Source organism: Notothenia rossii (genome assembly GCF_949606895.1).
Source record: "Notothenia rossii genome assembly, chromosome: 6".
Classification (NCBI taxonomy): domain Eukaryota; kingdom Metazoa; phylum Chordata; class Actinopteri; order Perciformes; family Nototheniidae; genus Notothenia; species Notothenia rossii.
This window is the reverse complement of record NC_136909.1, coordinates 23,484,550-23,502,060: the sequence shown is the minus strand read 5'-3', so window position 1 is coordinate 23,502,060 and position 17,511 is coordinate 23,484,550. Positions and strand designations below refer to the sequence as shown.

The 17,511-nt window shown below is 40.8% G+C and overlaps 2 protein-coding genes across 7 annotated transcripts; one reads left to right on the top strand and one right to left on the bottom strand.

Moving 5' to 3' along the window:
• Nucleotides 1-90: 90 nt before the first annotated feature.
• On the bottom strand, nucleotides 91-9,170 carry sprb (sepiapterin reductase b). Of its 2 annotated transcripts, XM_079688486.1 has the most exons (6): nucleotides 9,031-9,170; nucleotides 4,629-4,715; nucleotides 2,901-2,999; nucleotides 2,600-2,828; nucleotides 1,276-1,563; nucleotides 91-493 (listed from the first exon to the last, which is right to left on the bottom strand). In XM_079688486.1, the coding sequence occupies exons 3-6, from the start codon at nucleotides 2,997-2,999 to the stop codon at nucleotides 339-341; spliced, it is 771 nt and encodes a 256-aa protein (XP_079544612.1). In that variant the 5' UTR covers nucleotides 4,629-4,715; nucleotides 9,031-9,170; the 3' UTR covers nucleotides 91-338. The 2 variants fall into 2 exon arrangements, with proteins under 2 accessions (XP_079544612.1, XP_079544611.1); XM_079688485.1 differs by lacking the exons at nucleotides 4,629-4,715; nucleotides 9,031-9,170 and having other exon boundaries at nucleotides 2,901-4,621.
• On the top strand, nucleotides 5,910-16,591 carry lzts3b (leucine zipper, putative tumor suppressor family member 3b). 5 transcript variants are annotated; one of them, XM_079688477.1, is made up of 8 exons: nucleotides 5,910-6,125; nucleotides 7,677-8,538; nucleotides 9,056-9,526; nucleotides 10,040-10,207; nucleotides 10,470-10,598; nucleotides 11,168-11,359; nucleotides 11,981-12,211; nucleotides 13,552-16,591. In XM_079688477.1, the coding sequence occupies exons 2-8, from the start codon at nucleotides 7,714-7,716 to the stop codon at nucleotides 14,581-14,583; spliced, it is 3,048 nt and encodes a 1,015-aa protein (XP_079544603.1). In that variant the 5' UTR covers nucleotides 5,910-6,125; nucleotides 7,677-7,713; the 3' UTR covers nucleotides 14,584-16,591. The 5 variants fall into 5 exon arrangements, with proteins under 5 accessions (XP_079544603.1, XP_079544601.1, XP_079544602.1 ...); XM_079688475.1 differs by having other exon boundaries at nucleotides 7,553-8,538; XM_079688476.1 differs by having other exon boundaries at nucleotides 5,910-6,167.
• The last annotated feature ends 920 nt before the right edge of the window (nucleotides 16,592-17,511 follow it).

The window sequence follows — 17,511 nt, the reverse complement described above, 5'->3', positions numbered from 1 at the left end:
GTTCTTAACCCAACCTTTGATAGTATTAGTAGTCTGTTTCTGTGTTGTGTCAATAATCAGCTGAGGTGAAACGCTTAAGGAATTAAACAATTAAGAACAGGAGTGACATTTATTTTCTGACATCACATATGAAACACATAATCAGTATAACAGCAATTGATAAAAAAAACTATTCTTATCAATAAATGTAATTATTGTAGTAGATAAAGTTAATTATGTGCTATACCAGAGAGCAATAGCAAAGAGCATGGGTCTTTCTCTCTAACTTTAGCAAGGTAATGACATCTAATAATTTACACAATGGACACTATTCTTTTTGACTCTTTCTCGTATAGATATCACACATCGAAGAAGTCGAGGTGTGCTCCTGAGGAGAAGTTATTGTCCAGCAGCAGCTTCATCAGTTTGGCTGCAGATTCATGGCAGGGCATGGGATTATGATTGACATTTGTTAACCTCAGGATTTCTTTCTGCATATCTGTGTCCATTGGACCTGAAGGAAACCAAAAGAATGAGCTGGTTAGAAGATAACACGTGTTGCCTCTTGCACTCCATATTACAAGCATAGACGGTTAAATACAGTAATACAGCAGGCCAGCTGTTATAGGGATTATGGAAAGGGGGGTGACATTTTCAAATTGGGCACATCACTCATGGCTCTGGACAACATTTCCACCAATTACCTGAACAAATATTTCAAACTTCCTGAAGTAAGTGTAAACCGTAAAAAAAAAAAAACTAAATATCCTTTAACTCTGTTTTTGTAATAGATAGTGATTATTTGCATAAAATATAGTTGAATCAAACTAACCATCAAATGGAAAGGCGGTTATTGTAGGAGTCTGTGCACACCGGCTGCTTACAGCTAACAGCTTACATTATTAGCTCTCCTGTCGATTACAACACAAATTTGTTGTTTACAATGTCATATTATCAACATTTTACATGGGCCTTGGGCCGGGGTCATGTACCCTTCGACCCCACAGTACATCCTTTCATCTTCATTTTTTTCTCAGTATCACTGGACACTGGAGTAAATACAAAATGTGGATTTTCTCGGGTGATAATGTGAAATGAGAGACACTAACCCACTGCTTTTGTCAAGATGGGAACAACGGGCTGCTTTTATAACCCAAAATGAGGCAGAACTAATGCATTGCATGTGATGTATAAAAAGGGACAATACTCTCCCTTGTTTTCTATGATTTTTAAATTAACTTTAACACATACAGTAATTGTTTTTGCATATCTCTGGTCAACATATAAAGTATATACCTGGAGAGTAGCTGAGGACTTTGACATGTTGCTGTTCCTTGGCCAGCACCGAAAACATCATATTCCTGGCTGCTTTGGCGGTGCAGTATAGCACCCAGGAGGGTAAGGCCTGCAGTGCAAACATAGACGAGAGGTTTACCACACTCCATCGTAGGCCCAGCCTGCAGGGACACAACTTCAGGATCCCTGCTGTCAGAGCCAGAGGGGAGCTTACGTTGAGAGACAGATAGGAATTCACCTCATCAGGATTGGTGAAAGTCTCAAACTTGGCAATGTCGCCCAAAGAGGCTATAAGGGTAGAGAGAGAGAGGAGATGTTACACATAAAAAGGGGTAAACATGCGTGTTGACAGTATATTTGTCTAATATCTGTTAGGGAATAATTTGCTTAGGTATTCAACCTTCGACACAGTTCATCATTTTCTCTTCTCACTGTCTCCTTTCCCATGGCATAGGTCTACGGCCTTGGGTATTGCTGCTATCTCTCTCAAGGAGGGGCAACTTGGGCGCATTGTTGTTGCCAGTCTATGACAGAGCACAAGCCGCCATGAGGTAGTTTACTGTTCAGGGATGTAGGTTCCCTGACGCACATTCTTTTCTATGGACGAGAGTTAGATTCAGGGTCCATAATTGTTGTTAAAACATCGAGCTGCAGAAGAGTTCTTGAGAATTGGTTTGGCAACCGCTGTGTCAACTCGTGACACACCACCTGTCTTGTCAATTCTCTGGCCGTAACTCCAAATAAAACATCAGTGTTTGCCTTCAAAGCTCCTCGTGACTCTCTGAGTCCTTTTTCCAATTGCTTCAGAAGTTTCCCCCACAATATCTAGTCAGAATTTGTCTTTACACTTGCTATAAGACATAATAACTTCAGAAGTAACAATGCAGTGAGATATCGGGTCTTGTTTTAGACAATGCATCATCTTGTTAAGTCAATCTTATTTTGAGTTGTATCTCAGATTGAATGGTTTTTTTCCCACATATTTATTGGAAAATCACCAACTAACATCAGAAAACAGAAACCTTTTGAGCATTTGCGGCTTATATTGTAACACAGCATTTCCTGATTCTGGTCAAATATAGTTCAAAATAAGTTTTCCCAGCTAATTACAAGATCTGATTTATCTAAATATCCCTTCTAAGAAATCTTACCAAGCTAATTTTCACTTGTTCTATTAGCAGATTTGTGTACTTATTTCAAGTGAAAACACCTTGTTTTCATAATCTTTTCAACTTGTTTTTGGAGCAGCATTTTTTCCAGTGCATACAAAATCAACAGTGAGTAGGCTGCTTGGTGACAGATTCAAACAGAGAAAATGACCCACCAGCGTTGTTGATCAGAAGCACATGTTCTATTTCATCTACAGCTTCCTGCCTTGCCACCCTGACCGTTTCATCCACACCCTCTTTGGTCCTCAGATCCACAGCGACGCAGTGAACCACGAGCTGCTGTTCCTCAGTGGCACTCTGCAGCTCTTCCTTCATCTCCTGCAGCAGAGGCCCTGAGCGAGCCACCAGCAAGAGGACCGAGCGGGGCTCCAGAGAGCGGGACACCTGGATGGACATTTGATTATTTGCTTTTCTTTCTTTAAAATCATTTTTTCTTCCTACAAGTTGATCACTTACTTGATATGCCAGCGCCTGTCCGAATCCCTTGGAGGCTCCAGTGATGATGCAGATTCCCCGGCCCAGAGTCCTGGGGTTTGTGGAGTTAATGTCTGACATCTGCACAGATTTTTTCGGGTGATAATGTGAAATGAGAGGACACTAACCCACTGCTTTTGTCAAGATGGGAACAACGGGCTGCTTTTATAACCCAACATGAGGCAGAACTAATGCATTGCATGTGATGTATTAATTCCACAGTGAGAGGAGAATTAGGAGACGGTCGTTCCACATTGGTACTACATTCTAAAGAAAACTTAAAAATATGTTTTTTGATTCAGAATAATGATTTTGATCAAATTCAAATGGGTTACATTTTTAACAAAAAAGCTTTTGTAGTAATATCATTTAAATAAGCACATTAACAAGCAATTTCTAAGATGTTTTATACAGAAAACGCATGTTAAATAGATTATTATAAAGCTAAAAGAAAATCAGTGACCAGATCGGATAATAAAACAGTAAAAACATGGATTAGGACAATAAATTCAAACAAAGCATCTATGACTTAACACACGACATTCCAAAACAGTATGGCTCTGAGTTTAAAACAATTATGGTTTTAGATGAAAGCGTGAAATGTGTTCCTTGCATGCTTCCTTTGATTTACATCAGTGAACATCACTGCCAAGCTTTGTTAAACTGAAGAAATACTCTGGCTTGTGGATTGTGTGTTAACTGACTGACATAATCAATTAGAATAACTTAAGGCAGCCTCTAAAGTTCAGCATGAAAAAATAAACCATATGAGCTAGATACAACAATGGGAAGCAGACTTATTCTGAACCTGAGACTTCTTAAAGCATTGCTTGAAGCAAATAGAGATAACAAATAATTATTTGAAATATTTCTCAGCACAGAGAGATAAGCATCAATCTTGAGGCATCAAAAATATAATGACCAAAGTCTTGTGCCACTAAATGACTAATCCTACCATACCATTTAATGTAATTGTATAGTAGTGGTTTGGCATTTGGTAATCTTCTGACCCACTTTTGACCTTCTCATGGGTTCATGAAAATATTTTTTTTTTTCATTTTGCTTTGATAGCATTAACCCCAAACACATAAAATGTTGAACTGAGAAACTGACATTAAAGGACATTAAGGAGATGCAGAGAAGACATATACAACATTTTGGGTTTCTCAATAGAAAGCTAAATGTATTGATTGATTCAGCACACAGACACAACACAAATAAGTGGGTGACAAAGAGCCGGGAAGCAATATACAGTGGCTAGGCTGGGTGTGTGAAATCATAGCGCCTTCTAGTGGTAGCGGGGACACCTGAGCGTAAATTAAGCTTTATAGCAACTGTGAAAACCACACTACAGGCTTTCAGCAAATACAGAACTACACTGCCTCCTTATGGACAGTTGATTGCAAGTGCAACAGAGAAAGAGGCTTCTTCTTAAGAGATTTCCAATTCAAAATTATGTAAAGATTGCATTGGCCTAGAGATGAATGGTCAACCACACTGTAGAACAACACTTGCTTCCCTCCTCACATAACTACCAGACTGTTCTGGGGAGTAAGTAAATGCATCATATCAGAGCATCATACGGTTATAACTCTGAGAGTTGGAAAAACTGAACTGAAATATCCCTTTATGACACACACCACCGTATTATCTATGTATGTAGGACTTCTTATACCCATAAAATAAGTATATTTTTTTTATATACTCAACTCATGTGTGCTTTTGCTCTTGGATGCTCCTTCCTCATCCTGCAGGGAGGGGGCACACTGGAGCTAACCAGAGCTCTACAATAAAGGGCTTCTCACAAGATAAAAATACATTGAAAAAAAACAAGAACAAATAATCATCAGTATTATTTAATTTTTCGAACCACCAGTTGGAACAAAAGATTTTGAGTGATACAAAATGTAAATTACAATTTAAAAAAAATGTTCCCCCAATATATATAATTGTTGTTACTGCTACTCAATCTACTTCATTTATTCACATACTTTTATAATGCTGCTACTTATTGTTTTACTATGGTTGTGTATTTTATAAACGTATGCTTGTCTCTTTATTCTATAAGTTAACCTACTTATAGAGGTTTGTCTTTAATGTCCACTGTCCCTTTGCTGGAACAATGTATATTTCCCCACTGTGGGATCAATAAAGGATTTCTGATTGTTATTCTGATCCTGATCAAAGAAAATGGGGGAAAGAAAACTGCTATGCAACAAAAAGTCAGGTCACATAGTCTATACCACAGAAATAATTTTGGTTGTGATCAAAGTAAGTACAACCTGCCCAATATTAGATGACTTGTGTGACCAGAAAATGTCAGTGATTGGACTGAGCATCATCCAAAATATGAAAATCTGCTCTTCCTTGTCATTACTTGAATAATTTCAATGTATTTCTTATAGTTTCTCATCCATAATCAATTGCAAAGTTGCAATCACAATGGATACAAAAATAAGGTCCAATTAACCAACTTCAGCCGTACATTTCTGACTTAAAATGATTGCATTATTATCAATAATGTAACGTTAAGGGAGTACTTTTAGTTTTAACACTTTAAATAAATGTTCCTGATTCTACCTTTTTAGTAATTTAACCATTTTGATGCATGACTTTTACTTTTGATTTTCAGAGAGATATTAGTAACTTTAGTTATATATATGGATCTAAATGATTGCACCATTCAGGATGTATGGCTGTCCCCAAACTGAGATGCCAAAAAATACTTTAATAAAATACAAATGTTTTTTGTTCTTCTAATGACATCAATTATGATGATTTTTCAGTTACAGGACATTAGAACAAATATAATTAGAACAAATAATTGTCTGTTGATGCATCCAGCATGACTGTTTCCATTGAACGTCTCATCCATCCACCCAGGGGGCTGCATATGTGACTCCATAGGCTTTTCCCCAGGGAGACCACTGGATGAAAGCCAAAAGGGGGCGTTTGCATCATGCAGCCGGAGGGGCGGGGCCAGAGGTGGGTGTGTGTCTCTCAGCTGATGCGCGTATCAACTGAACCGACCGACTCCATCATCAGCATCCGACGGTGACAGCGGTCGAAGACAGCATCCCTAATTTTACCGAGCCACGGTAACATCGCATGACCACAGAGAGGCCAGCCGACCGGGACTGACGGTGCTTCTTGTGACACTAATATTTATTGAGGCTGCCATCTTACAAAACGCCGAGCTGCAAAATAGTGAGTAGCCTTTGATGATGGACCTCCAGGATGCTACAATCGGTAAATCAAAGCTACTGTCGTCAATGTCAATGACGCTGTGCATTTTAATGTGGATTTATTTTTGGATTCGGCGAGGGTCGTGCGTGTATTTCTTGTCACGGGGCCTAGCGAGTAATTGTTTGGGAGCGCAGTGGATTCAGGGCTTGATGCGGATGCTGTTAAAGCCGCCCTTGCCGCCCAGGGATGCAGAGAAAAAGGGAGAGAGAGGGGGAGTCGTGAGGAGAGGGGATTGAGGCAGAGCCGCAGATACATGGCAGTGTTTTTTACTACTACTACTACTATTCACCCAAGTGGAAGTAATCCTCTAGTAAATGGGCTGGGGAGGGGAGGTGCACTGGCATGCCTCTCTCTCTCTATCTATCTACCTACCTATATCTATCTATCTATCTATCTATGTATCTCTCTATCTATGCTGCTGTATACATTTGGAGATGTCATATTTGAGCTCGATAGTAACGTTTTTGAGGGCATACATATATAAAGCTTGTAAACAAACATATTTATTTTTTCAAGCACATCTCTTTGTAATACTGTACACAAACGTGAATGTGCCAAGCTAATTTTACCAGTTTATTTGTGTACCATTGTCTAAAATTTATTTGACAGTCCTGCAATATATCTCGCCTTTAAAAAGTTTATATATTCTGCATTAGTTGTAGCTGCAGTTTGTGGCGATGTTGACTTATATTGCGCTACACTTAGAGGACATGTTTGCCTTATAGGAGACAGTGAATGGCTTACGTGAAAGAAAAAGTTGTAGATGACAAAGTTCCCAGACTGGACTTAAATGCATGGATGTTACCGTTATGTGATCAGCAGTAAACCTCTAAACTGGCATCTCATCACAAAGCAAGACAATATAATTGAAATAAATTGTTGTTTTGAGGTAAAGTGTTGACATGTTGATATTACTGTTAGATAGGTGTTGATGAAGCTTGTAAAGACCCTGGTTTTGCGTATTTTTTATTGAATGGCACTATACCTTAATGTACACCACCAATGATACCTTAAACAGCCCTTAAAACATACTTAACATTGTTTTTTCAGATTGATATTTCAGAATCATGATCATTTTCTTGTTTGGTGTAAAAGTAAGGATTTACTGCCATGTCCATATTTTATTGTCTGTGCAGGCCCAGTTTGTGCCAATGATGTTATCAATTAACTGGAGGACGGGTTTTATTGTTACTCTTTATTTATACCCTCACTCTACGCATAACTATCTAGACTTATCTGTCGGACACATTTCATTTTTATCATGGTGGGAGGAGCACATTTTCCTGTATGTTGGTTGAAAAATATTCTGCATTAGTTATTATTGTATAACAAGTCATTATGCAATTATAATATTGTATAACGCCTTTCATTTTTCTGTGTTCCTCTAGTGTGTGTGCCCCCACTACCTGCATTAGGTTGTGATGACCCACACTACTTCCAAATGTTTCTGTGACCCTCCCCAATCCTGACTCCTAACCTCTAATCCCTGACCTTTGACCCCACTATGGGCAGTGTTGGCAGTGGGGTGGCAGGAGAGCAGGAATTTGCCATGAAGTCTGTGGGTACGAGGACCACCCTGCCTAGAGCCCCTCCTCTCTCTCGCCGTTGCCCTGCCGACCGCAGCTGCAGTGCAGAACGACTGCCCCGCCCTCCTGCGACTATATCTGACGGGACGGCCTCTAGCGATGAGCGGGGGAGTGTTAGTGTTGCGACTGGGACCTGTACCGGGACTGACCGGCCCACCGAAACAGCCTCCTCCACTAACACTGAATGTACCATGACTGCCCCGTCCAACAACAACCAGTTGGAGTGTGGCAATGGAGCGGGCAGGCGGGAGAGGGAGTGGGAGAGGGAGAGGGAGAGGCAGCGTGAGAGGGGGAGAGACAGAGACCGGGACCGGGACTGGGACAGAGAAAGGTTAGAGAGGGAACGAGAGAGGGAGAGGAACCGGGAGAGGGAGCGGGAGCGAGTGGAGAGGGAGAGGCTGGAGCGAGAGAGGGAGCGGGAGAGGGAGAGAGCCAGAGAGAGGGAAAGAGAGAGAATTGAGAGAGAGAAGATAGAAAGAGAGAGGGAGCGAGAGAGGGAAAGGGAGAGGGAGCGGGAAAGAGAGAGGCTTGAGAATGAGAGGTTGGAAAGAGACAGAGAGAGGGAGATGCAGGCTGCAGGTTTGGATGTGTGTGGGAACATTGTGGGACGAGGAGGACCCGAGAAGACCAGCGTCGGCATGAACACACACCAGATCCAGCATCCGCACCCGCACCAGCACAGAGAGATGACCGCAGCCAGAGCCGACGGAGAAAACAATCCAGGCAGCCACAACCCTCCGAACCACAACCCACCCAAGATCCTGCCAGTGTCGGGAAAACTGGAGCAGGTACTTCAAGATTTAAAACTCCCAACCTGGGGCTCAGGCAAAATGAATCAAAAGGGTCAATCTATTACTCACATGCAGTGAGTTGCATGAGTTGTTATGATTCGTCCTCTCCATACTTAAAGTGATCGCTTACAAGTGTGAAATGTAAGCAACTACGGACAAAATGCAGTGCAAAAATATTTCAGCCAAAGTTATTGACATATGAAATTGCCATCTTCCTACGTTTTTAAAGTATAACATGTCCTATTTGTGTTACTAATCCTACACTCTTCATGGAAGAAACGGTGTCCAAACACAAAGAAGGAATTTCATACTGATAAAGCCACAACCTATCCAGCAAAAATGCATTCTGAAGGTCTTTTTGACACGTTCAATTACAATGATATCTTATTATGTACGATGCACGTCCATATTCTGTTAATATGCTTAACAATAATGTGTTTTCTATCAGGCTTTTCTCCTATGTGTACATTCCTTTATATATTGTATTACCTTCTTTCCTCCATCTCTCTTGTAGGCGATGCAGAACAACTCGGGCCTTGTACGTCCCTCCGCCTTCAAGCCGGTGGTTCCCAAGAGCTTCCACTCCATGCAGAACCTGGTGGGCCAGGCAGGAGGGGCTGGGAGCGAGGGCAAGACTGAGGCAAGAAGTGAAGGGTTCAGTGAGAGCAGAGGAGGCAGGAGAGGCAGGGACGCAGCGGCAGGAGAATCAGGAGAGGTCCCAGAGGCCCTGCTCCTGGACCAGGAGAGCCCAGTGAGGGTCAGCAGAACTGAGGGCGGGGGAAATGGTAATGAAGTGGTTCAGGGAGGGATGTCTGACTCAGGGAGGAACTCCCTGACCAGCCTGCCCACCTACACGGGCTCGGGGTCCGGTTGTGGACCCCCGGCCATCCTGGGGCCTCTCAGTGCTTCCACCAGCCACATCAACAGGTTGGGCATGGTTGGGGCAGCTGCAGGCCTCGACAAGCTGGAAAAGCCTGGCTACCAGGTGAGACCCCCATCCATACTCACTTAGTCTTAGCGTGATCTCCTTTATCTGAAATAATGCCGAAAATGTAATACTATTTGCACTCAACCTGATTATGTAACAAAACCAAATCATTTAATAACGTGATCATTAATGTAATACAATGTCCTGACAGCTATTTTATTGTTATATCGTTCAAAAAACTTTATCGTTACTTAAAAACTAAAGATTTAATATTACTGATAAAAAAAAGTAATAATGTAAAAAAGTTTGTATTTTTGTTGAAAATGTAAAGGAAACTAAATGTATATAAATGTTAGTGCCCTTTAGCATTCCGAACATCAAATTAGTTAAAAGGTTATTACAATATCAGCCAGGATATTTCAGCAGCTTATTGGTCAAGTTCTATATCAATGGGTTTTCAATCAGGGTAAAGGCAAATTAGATTACATCTTCAGGAGTCAATACTATGATTGGGTGTGCCACACTTTGCTGTTATCATCTTTAATGTATCTCAATGGTTCTTTCCTTTAGAACGGGCTCAGCGCCTCAGACAGTGGCCGGTCCTCCTCAGGAAAGAGCTCCTCGTCCTATCAGAGGCTGAGCCACCTGAGTGACGCCCCTGCTCCTCTCCGGCCCTCGCCCTCCTCCGACGACATTATCCAGGACCTCGAGGACCGCTTGTGGGAGAAAGAGCAAGAGGTCAGAGGCAAAACAGTGAAGTCTATCATGCCGTTGTTTCTAGCACTCAGTGGGCTTTTTGATATATAATCTTTTTTTTTCTTGTTTAGGAAAGGTTTTATACTAAATAAATTCTACTTACTTAAAAACAAGGATGGTTGCATTATTTATAAGATCAATTCTAAACTTGAATAATTTCATTGATATTCCAACTTTTGTTGTCCAAGTTAAATGTCCTAAGTCTTTACTAACTGGCTGTTTGATTTCTCTTCTTCTCTACCAGGTGCAGCACATGCGTAGAAACCTGGACCAAAGTGAGGCAGCGATTATTCAGGTGTTTGAGGAGAAGCAGCGTGTCTGGGAGCGGCAGATGGACGAGCTGAGACAGAACTACGCCTCGCGCCTGCAGCAGGTGCACTCACTGCATTTGATTCACAGGATGTCGCTGCACTTAATCTCAACTCACATTTTGAGTCAAATGCAACAAGTGTGAATTCTTGTGAAGCATGTGGTCAAAATCTGAAACAATGGTACAATTTCCTGAGTGATGTAGAAACAACAGATGACATTTTATCTTTTTGTCTTCACTACATAGGGAAGGCTGTCACTGAATATAACGATCTGGCTTAATATTCACAGTCATTAGTCCTTGTCTCTGACGACAATGCTTTGATTGGCTTGCAAGAAAATTGCAACGGTGGCAGGTGATTTATTGATCCTGCATATGATGGGGAGAAAATCTGAATGGCTTTTTGACGTCCATGCATTTTGATCCAAGCAGCCCAAAAAACTTGACTGGTTCCAAATGGCATTCAGACCAAATATGTCCCTGATACAACACTTACTGGGTCATGGCTTTAAGTACCAGAAGATGTTATTGCTCAATCTGTTCCACATATAGATGGATACCAACAAAACATAATTTGTGTATACTTTATACTTAAAACTTTATAACACTTTATACGTACATTGCTTCTGCAGGTTACCCGTCGTGCTCAGCGCTCCCAGACTGCCCTGCAGGCCCAGATAGGCCGTCTATCCCAGGACAAGAGGAGGCTCCAGGAGGAGATGGCGGCTCTGTTGGCCCAGAGGGAGGAGCTGGAGAGAAAGTGTCTGGATTACAGGAAGGAGCAGGCTGACATCTTGCCTCGTCTGGAGGAGACCAAGTGGGAGGTGAGATATGAGTATATGACTCGGTCCGCTTGACTAGTTCAGTAAAATGTTATCAGGGTTACATCATGGTAGACTGAACAGTAGAGGACTGAGTACAACCGTGTGTGTGACGCTGCCTCTGTACAGCAAGCCGCTTATATGCAATGGAACAGGGAGCATATTGACCATAAAAACTAATACTTCTGAATATTGGGGGTTTGATGTTTCATCACAATACATATTGATTATCTGGAAAAGGATGGGATAACTGCTGATATCAAACACTTTGCTAAGATACAATTTAAATGTAATTCAGTTCATGGGTCTTAGATAGATATGAAAAGATGCCCATTTAAGACAATCAGCTACATTTAAATCAACTCCCAAAAAGTCACTGAAATATGATATGACAATTTAATTGCCTGGCTCTTTCAGACAATTTTTTTAACACGTTATTTTAACCAAGAAATTCCAAATAAGGGTATCTGAAGACAATGATATGTATTGTTGTTTTGACTTTGTGTCAATATCCTGGATTATTGATCATTGAGTCGATCATATCTACTCAGATTGACGGGTATTTACATCCCTACTTAATACAACAACAAAAAATACCATTCCCTTCTTCTTTATACGTTGCAGGTGTGTCAGAAGGCCGGAGAGATCTCTCTGCTGAAGCAGCAGCTGAGGGAGAGTCAGGCCGAAGTTACGCAGCGAGCTGGAGAGATGGTGGCCCTAAGGGGCCAGCTGAAGGAGCTCAATGCCCAGCTGAGGGAGCGGGAGGAGACCATGCTGGGCCTGAAGGACTCCTACAGCACCAAGAGCCTGGAGCTGGAGAAGTGTGAGGGGGAGCTGAGGAGGACTCTCTCAGAGGTGAGGTTTCAATTGCACCTTGACTTATGCTCAGCAGGCTTTAACACAGAGGAAAACAAACAACAGAAAAACACAAAGGTGAATAATTTGAACATTATCTAAAAAATGTAAATGATAGTCAGTTTATTGATCAGTTTTCTGAATTGGCAATGCAACCAAACATAGATTTCCTATAGAGCAATGATCAGACCTAACAAATCAAGTCGCACCATATCTAAAGGTCTGACTAATAGAAAATGTTTTCAAATATATATATTTTTTTTTATTTGGCAAAATCTCTGAACCTGAGAATTAAATCTCTAGTTTCTAGTTTTCTAAGTGTCTTTGTCAAAATCCTATTTCTTTAATTGTGAGTATGAGTTTACAAGTGAACAAAGAAAAGAGTACTAGCCAAGCTGCTGAAAACACAAATTCCAGATCGTAGGATATTTTCCCAATTGTATGCACATAGAGTGTGTAAAACGAGTCCTGCTTCTTTGAAGAAAGCTAATTTTGACTCCAGTTTGGTTAAAATATCTCGAAAGTAGATCTTTCAACATGAATATTTAGTCAAAGGTCTTTGGTTCTGTTGGCTGAAAGGCTCACATTATTCTAGGGACAATTATGTAAATCTTGTGTAGTTGAGCACCGGTCAACTTTATCAAAGGCTTTAGAGAGTAATGCAATGTTGATTACTATCCAAAGCAGTTCAAATATAGTATACAGCAAGGCAGATTTAAGGATTGACATGTTTTACACTAATCTAGATTGTTGAGCATCTAAAACCAATAAATCCTTCAGAAGGATTCGAAAAACAAAACAAAAAATAGACTAGAATAAATTGGGGATTAGACAACATCGTATACTACAGCTACAGCATTTTTTTTCCTTGTTTTGTACAAGCCCATAAGCAGCTGACACATATCACATTTATATATTATTTGTATTCCATCACTTAAGAGGCAGTAAGTTTAAGAGCAATATTTATCTCTTTGAACACAATGTCTGCATATATAAATAGCTCTTGTCTGGTAAAACGTACAATATCACTCAATCATAAACCATCAAAAGAAAGCTTACATTTTTGGGCGATTAATACACTTGGAAACATTAGTCAAGCGTTGTGGACCTAAGTTTAGGTACAGTTTAAGTGCATACATGTGCTTGATTGCATTTCTACATATACAGTATGAAAAACCAATGCAGCTGGATGAGTATTTGTTTGAATGGCTGTGTGAATGAATGCTTTCACACCTTATGTCTATCTATATAACTATGAACACTTATTAAGCTTATTTTCTATGTAGGAATCCTCCTGCCTGTGAAAATATTTATTGTCATATACATTTTCCTTTTTATAGGTGTCCCATCTAAGAGAGAAGCTGGGTGTGTTTGAGGCAGAGGTGCTCAGTTTAAAGCGGGCTCTAAATGAAGTGAGCAGAGGAGCAGAAGTGGTTGTGAGCCCTAACTTAGCTGCTGCAGGACTTTTGCCCCCCTGGGGGATTGTCCACTGCCCACGTAACCCCACTGAGTCCTCAACCAACTCTCTCACCTCCACGTCTGACAACCTGCTGAGTCTTCAGAGCGATGAAGCCAAGGCCCAGAGGCAGGAAGCTCAGAGACAGGAGAGGCAGCAACGGGAAGAAGCTCAATGGCGTGATGTGCAGCAGAGGCAAGATACCCACATGCAGCAGGACCTTAGAATGCGTCAGGATGCCCAAATTCGACCAGAGGCCCAACTCCGTCAGGAGGCCCAGCTTCGTCAGGAGTCTCACCTCCGCCATGAAGCCCAATTACGCCAAGAGGCCCAGCTCTGCCACGAGGCCCAAATGCGTCATGAGGCCCAACTCTGCCAGGAAGTGCAGCTACGTCAGGATGGCCACCTGCCGCAGCGAGGCCCGGAGGGTCACTGGGACGAGTCAGGGGAGCTTCGCAGGCAACTTGAGCAGCTGCAGGCCGCATTGCGCCTGGAGCGGCAGCAACGGGAACGCCAGGCACTCAACTTCGACCAGGAGCGACACACCTGGCAGGACGAGAAGGAACGGGTTTTGAAATACCAAGCACAGCTTCAGCTCAGCTACGTGGAAACGCTGCAGAAGAATCAAGCTTTGGAAAAACGTATGATCTCGTTGGGAGCTAAACCCTCCTCAACGTCCACCACCACCACTATTACCACCATCACCACCAGCTCCCCCACCTCTTCTAATTCTCCCCCTCCACCACCAGCCATGTCACCTCTATCCCCTCAGCCCTCACTCTCTATCTCTGGCCCCATTGCCCTCACCATCTCCCCGCCTTGTGAAGATCAGAAGGGCCCTCCTTCTCTCCACCAGCTTGCCAATCCCTGGGCAGGACCTTCACGCCTGGAGAGGATAGAGTCCACTGAGATATAGAGACATGACCAATTTTCCAGTCCAAGACACTCACAGTGACAAGGCCTCTCACAGAAAACCACTTCAGCATACAGTTGAAAAACATTTCAGTCTACAATAGAATAAATCAGTACAGTCTGACAAACTTTTCAAAGCAACTTAAGACACTGAAAACAATAACAAATGCCGAATGCCCACTATCAGTAACAGATCCTCCGCAGGGGAAGTTGAACTTCATTCAATCAAAGATTTTTCAAATTCCTAAGCAGCCTTTCTCTCTGTAGTTGCACATTACTACATCTCATTTAGACAGTGTGCAATGTGAGGAATGTGCCACACTGATGGATGGCAGAAAAGCAAAATGACAATTTTTAGATGACAGCACTAATACAGGGGGTCATTTAACACCCATGCTAGAAAAGGACCAAGACAATCAGGGATATTGTCAGAAATTAACGACCAGAATATTATGCGGTATTTATTCATTGTAAGTCTGTGTCACTGGTCATGTATAAGTAGAAATAGAGGTCAGAGTGTGTGATGTTAACTTGCATTAATGGCCAGAGAGCGCCTTACTCCATTTTTTCCAGCATGTATACAAGAAAAACTAATGCTGGGAATAGAGAAATAGGAGTGTGTTTATCATTTTCAGTGCTTTAATTATAATATCAGAAAACCAGTCACACAACATTGTTACACAGGGCTGGGCTAATTCATTTAAAATCCCAGCAGATATGAACATCAAAGGTAACACCCTGATTTTTGATTGAGTTTTCAAGTCCTTTCATGCACAGGGTCCACAATGCATGACCCATATAAACACATAATTAATACCAACAGAGTTTATATTTTCTACAAATTGAATTAAATAGATATGTTTAGCAAACAATCAACCCCAACTGAATATAGAAAATGTTTTAAAAAGTGGGAGAACCTGATTCGCCTTCAATGCAGCTCGCCTGTCTTGACTAAAAACAAACACTAGAGGTCATAGGAGAGCTTTCACAGCGATACCAACTCAACCGTCTTTTATTGAACTGCAAGGAGAATGTGAATCAAAGCACACAATTTGAATTTGGTTATTATGATAATTGTGTTGTTCACTTTGTGCATTTACAGCCAAGAAATCAGTCGGTATCCCCAAAGTCAAAAATACAATTTATAGAATGTATGATACACTAAAAATAAATACTTATAATAGTTATAGATTGTAAATGTGTGTATGTGGTGAGAGTGCGAGTGTGCGTGGGAGAGCTGGTGTGTGCATGTCTGTATACTTATAAAAAGCTTCAGCTTATGAGATTGAGGATAGAGGGACTAGTGGCAATATAGTAAGTGAAGATATGTTGATGGTAAATGGATTTTTCTTTTTTTGGGGTGGGGGCTTTAAGTACTTTAAGATGTAAGGGCACGAGACTGAAGGAGTATGTATATCATGGAAAACTGTCTCTACTGTATATTTCTTTTAGACAAAGCAGGGGAGAACCATTTTTAAAAAAAACCTGAAAAGGGAAAGTCAGCCTCTTAAAAAGGGAGCGTTCAGGCTAACTGCACTATGTAGTGTCCTACACACGAGTTATGATGTATAGTAGACTCAGATGTGAATATCATGGCTTTTATATGTGTTGTTTATGCCAGCATACAAAGATGTTGCTCAAGAATATTAACTTATCTCTAAAGTATTACATAGTATTATCATCTTTATTACTGTTATTATATTATGGTGAACTGACAGAGAAAATATGTGCCATTTAAGCTTTCCTTTATGTGTTTTTTTAACTGTGTAGATAGCCTATTGGCCTACCATAATGGTTCAATCATAGCAACCCTGTCCAAAAATGATGTTCTTTTTGATGTAGGTGATAAATGTAGTTGCAGTATTGCATTGTTTAGAGAACAAAATGCTACCAATTTTATACATTACACAATTGTATTGTTTGCATTTATGTTACTAGTACTGTTCTGGCTTGATTGAAACCACCTCTTTGTTATTCAGCAGAACTAATAAAGAAATGTGAATAATTCAGCACTTTTTTGTAATTGAGCAAATAATTTGTCCAGTGGTTCAACTGGAATTTAGGATTAAGTTATCTCCAAAATGGAAATACAGGCACATAACTTATTTCGCAGTGGTTCCCCTGCTGTGTCTAAGGGCTCCTATAATGAATAATTGTAATGGGTCAGGACATGCTTAACAATAATTCAGAATAATAATACCCACAAAATTATTTAAACAAAACCACTGTTACACTAATCTTCGGCCAGCCCTGTGTTGAAAAGGATTGTCCTTAAAAGTAGCAATATCATACTGTAAAATACTCCATTACAAGTACAATTCCTGCATAGAAAAGTATTATCATTGAAATAAGTATCAAAAGTCAATTAAGCAGAATTAATTGGTTCATGAAGTTATTTAATTATTAGCAATAATGCATAAACTTCTCAGCAGAATGTTTAATGTATACAAATAGATAGGTATCTATGTACTGTTGGTGGTTTCATCTGTAGCAATGCATCTTCTTTTACAAGTTTGTTTAGAAAGAAAGAACCGAAGCCGTCACATAAATGTATTTTGAGTCAAAATATGGCTACACCATTCTGATATAATGTGAGGTACAAAAGTAGTGCTCAAACAGTGTACCTCAAAACTGTACTTACTGTGCATAACTTGAGTGAGGAGAGATTCCACGTGAAATGAGCATTGTTTTTTGGAATCACAAACCAAAAAGTTCTGTGACCAGTTTGGTCTTAATGTCTTCTAGGCTGAATGTAAGATGGAGACACTGGAACTATCAAAAGGAAATGCATACTATTAGTCCTTGAAATGCTGCAAGCTGCCATTTAGCATCTTGTTACATCAAGTCAAAATCCTAGTATGTGCGAACCTACCCGGCAATAAACCTGTTTCTGATTCTGATTTCTGATTTTGATTGTAAAGGTGATCGACCT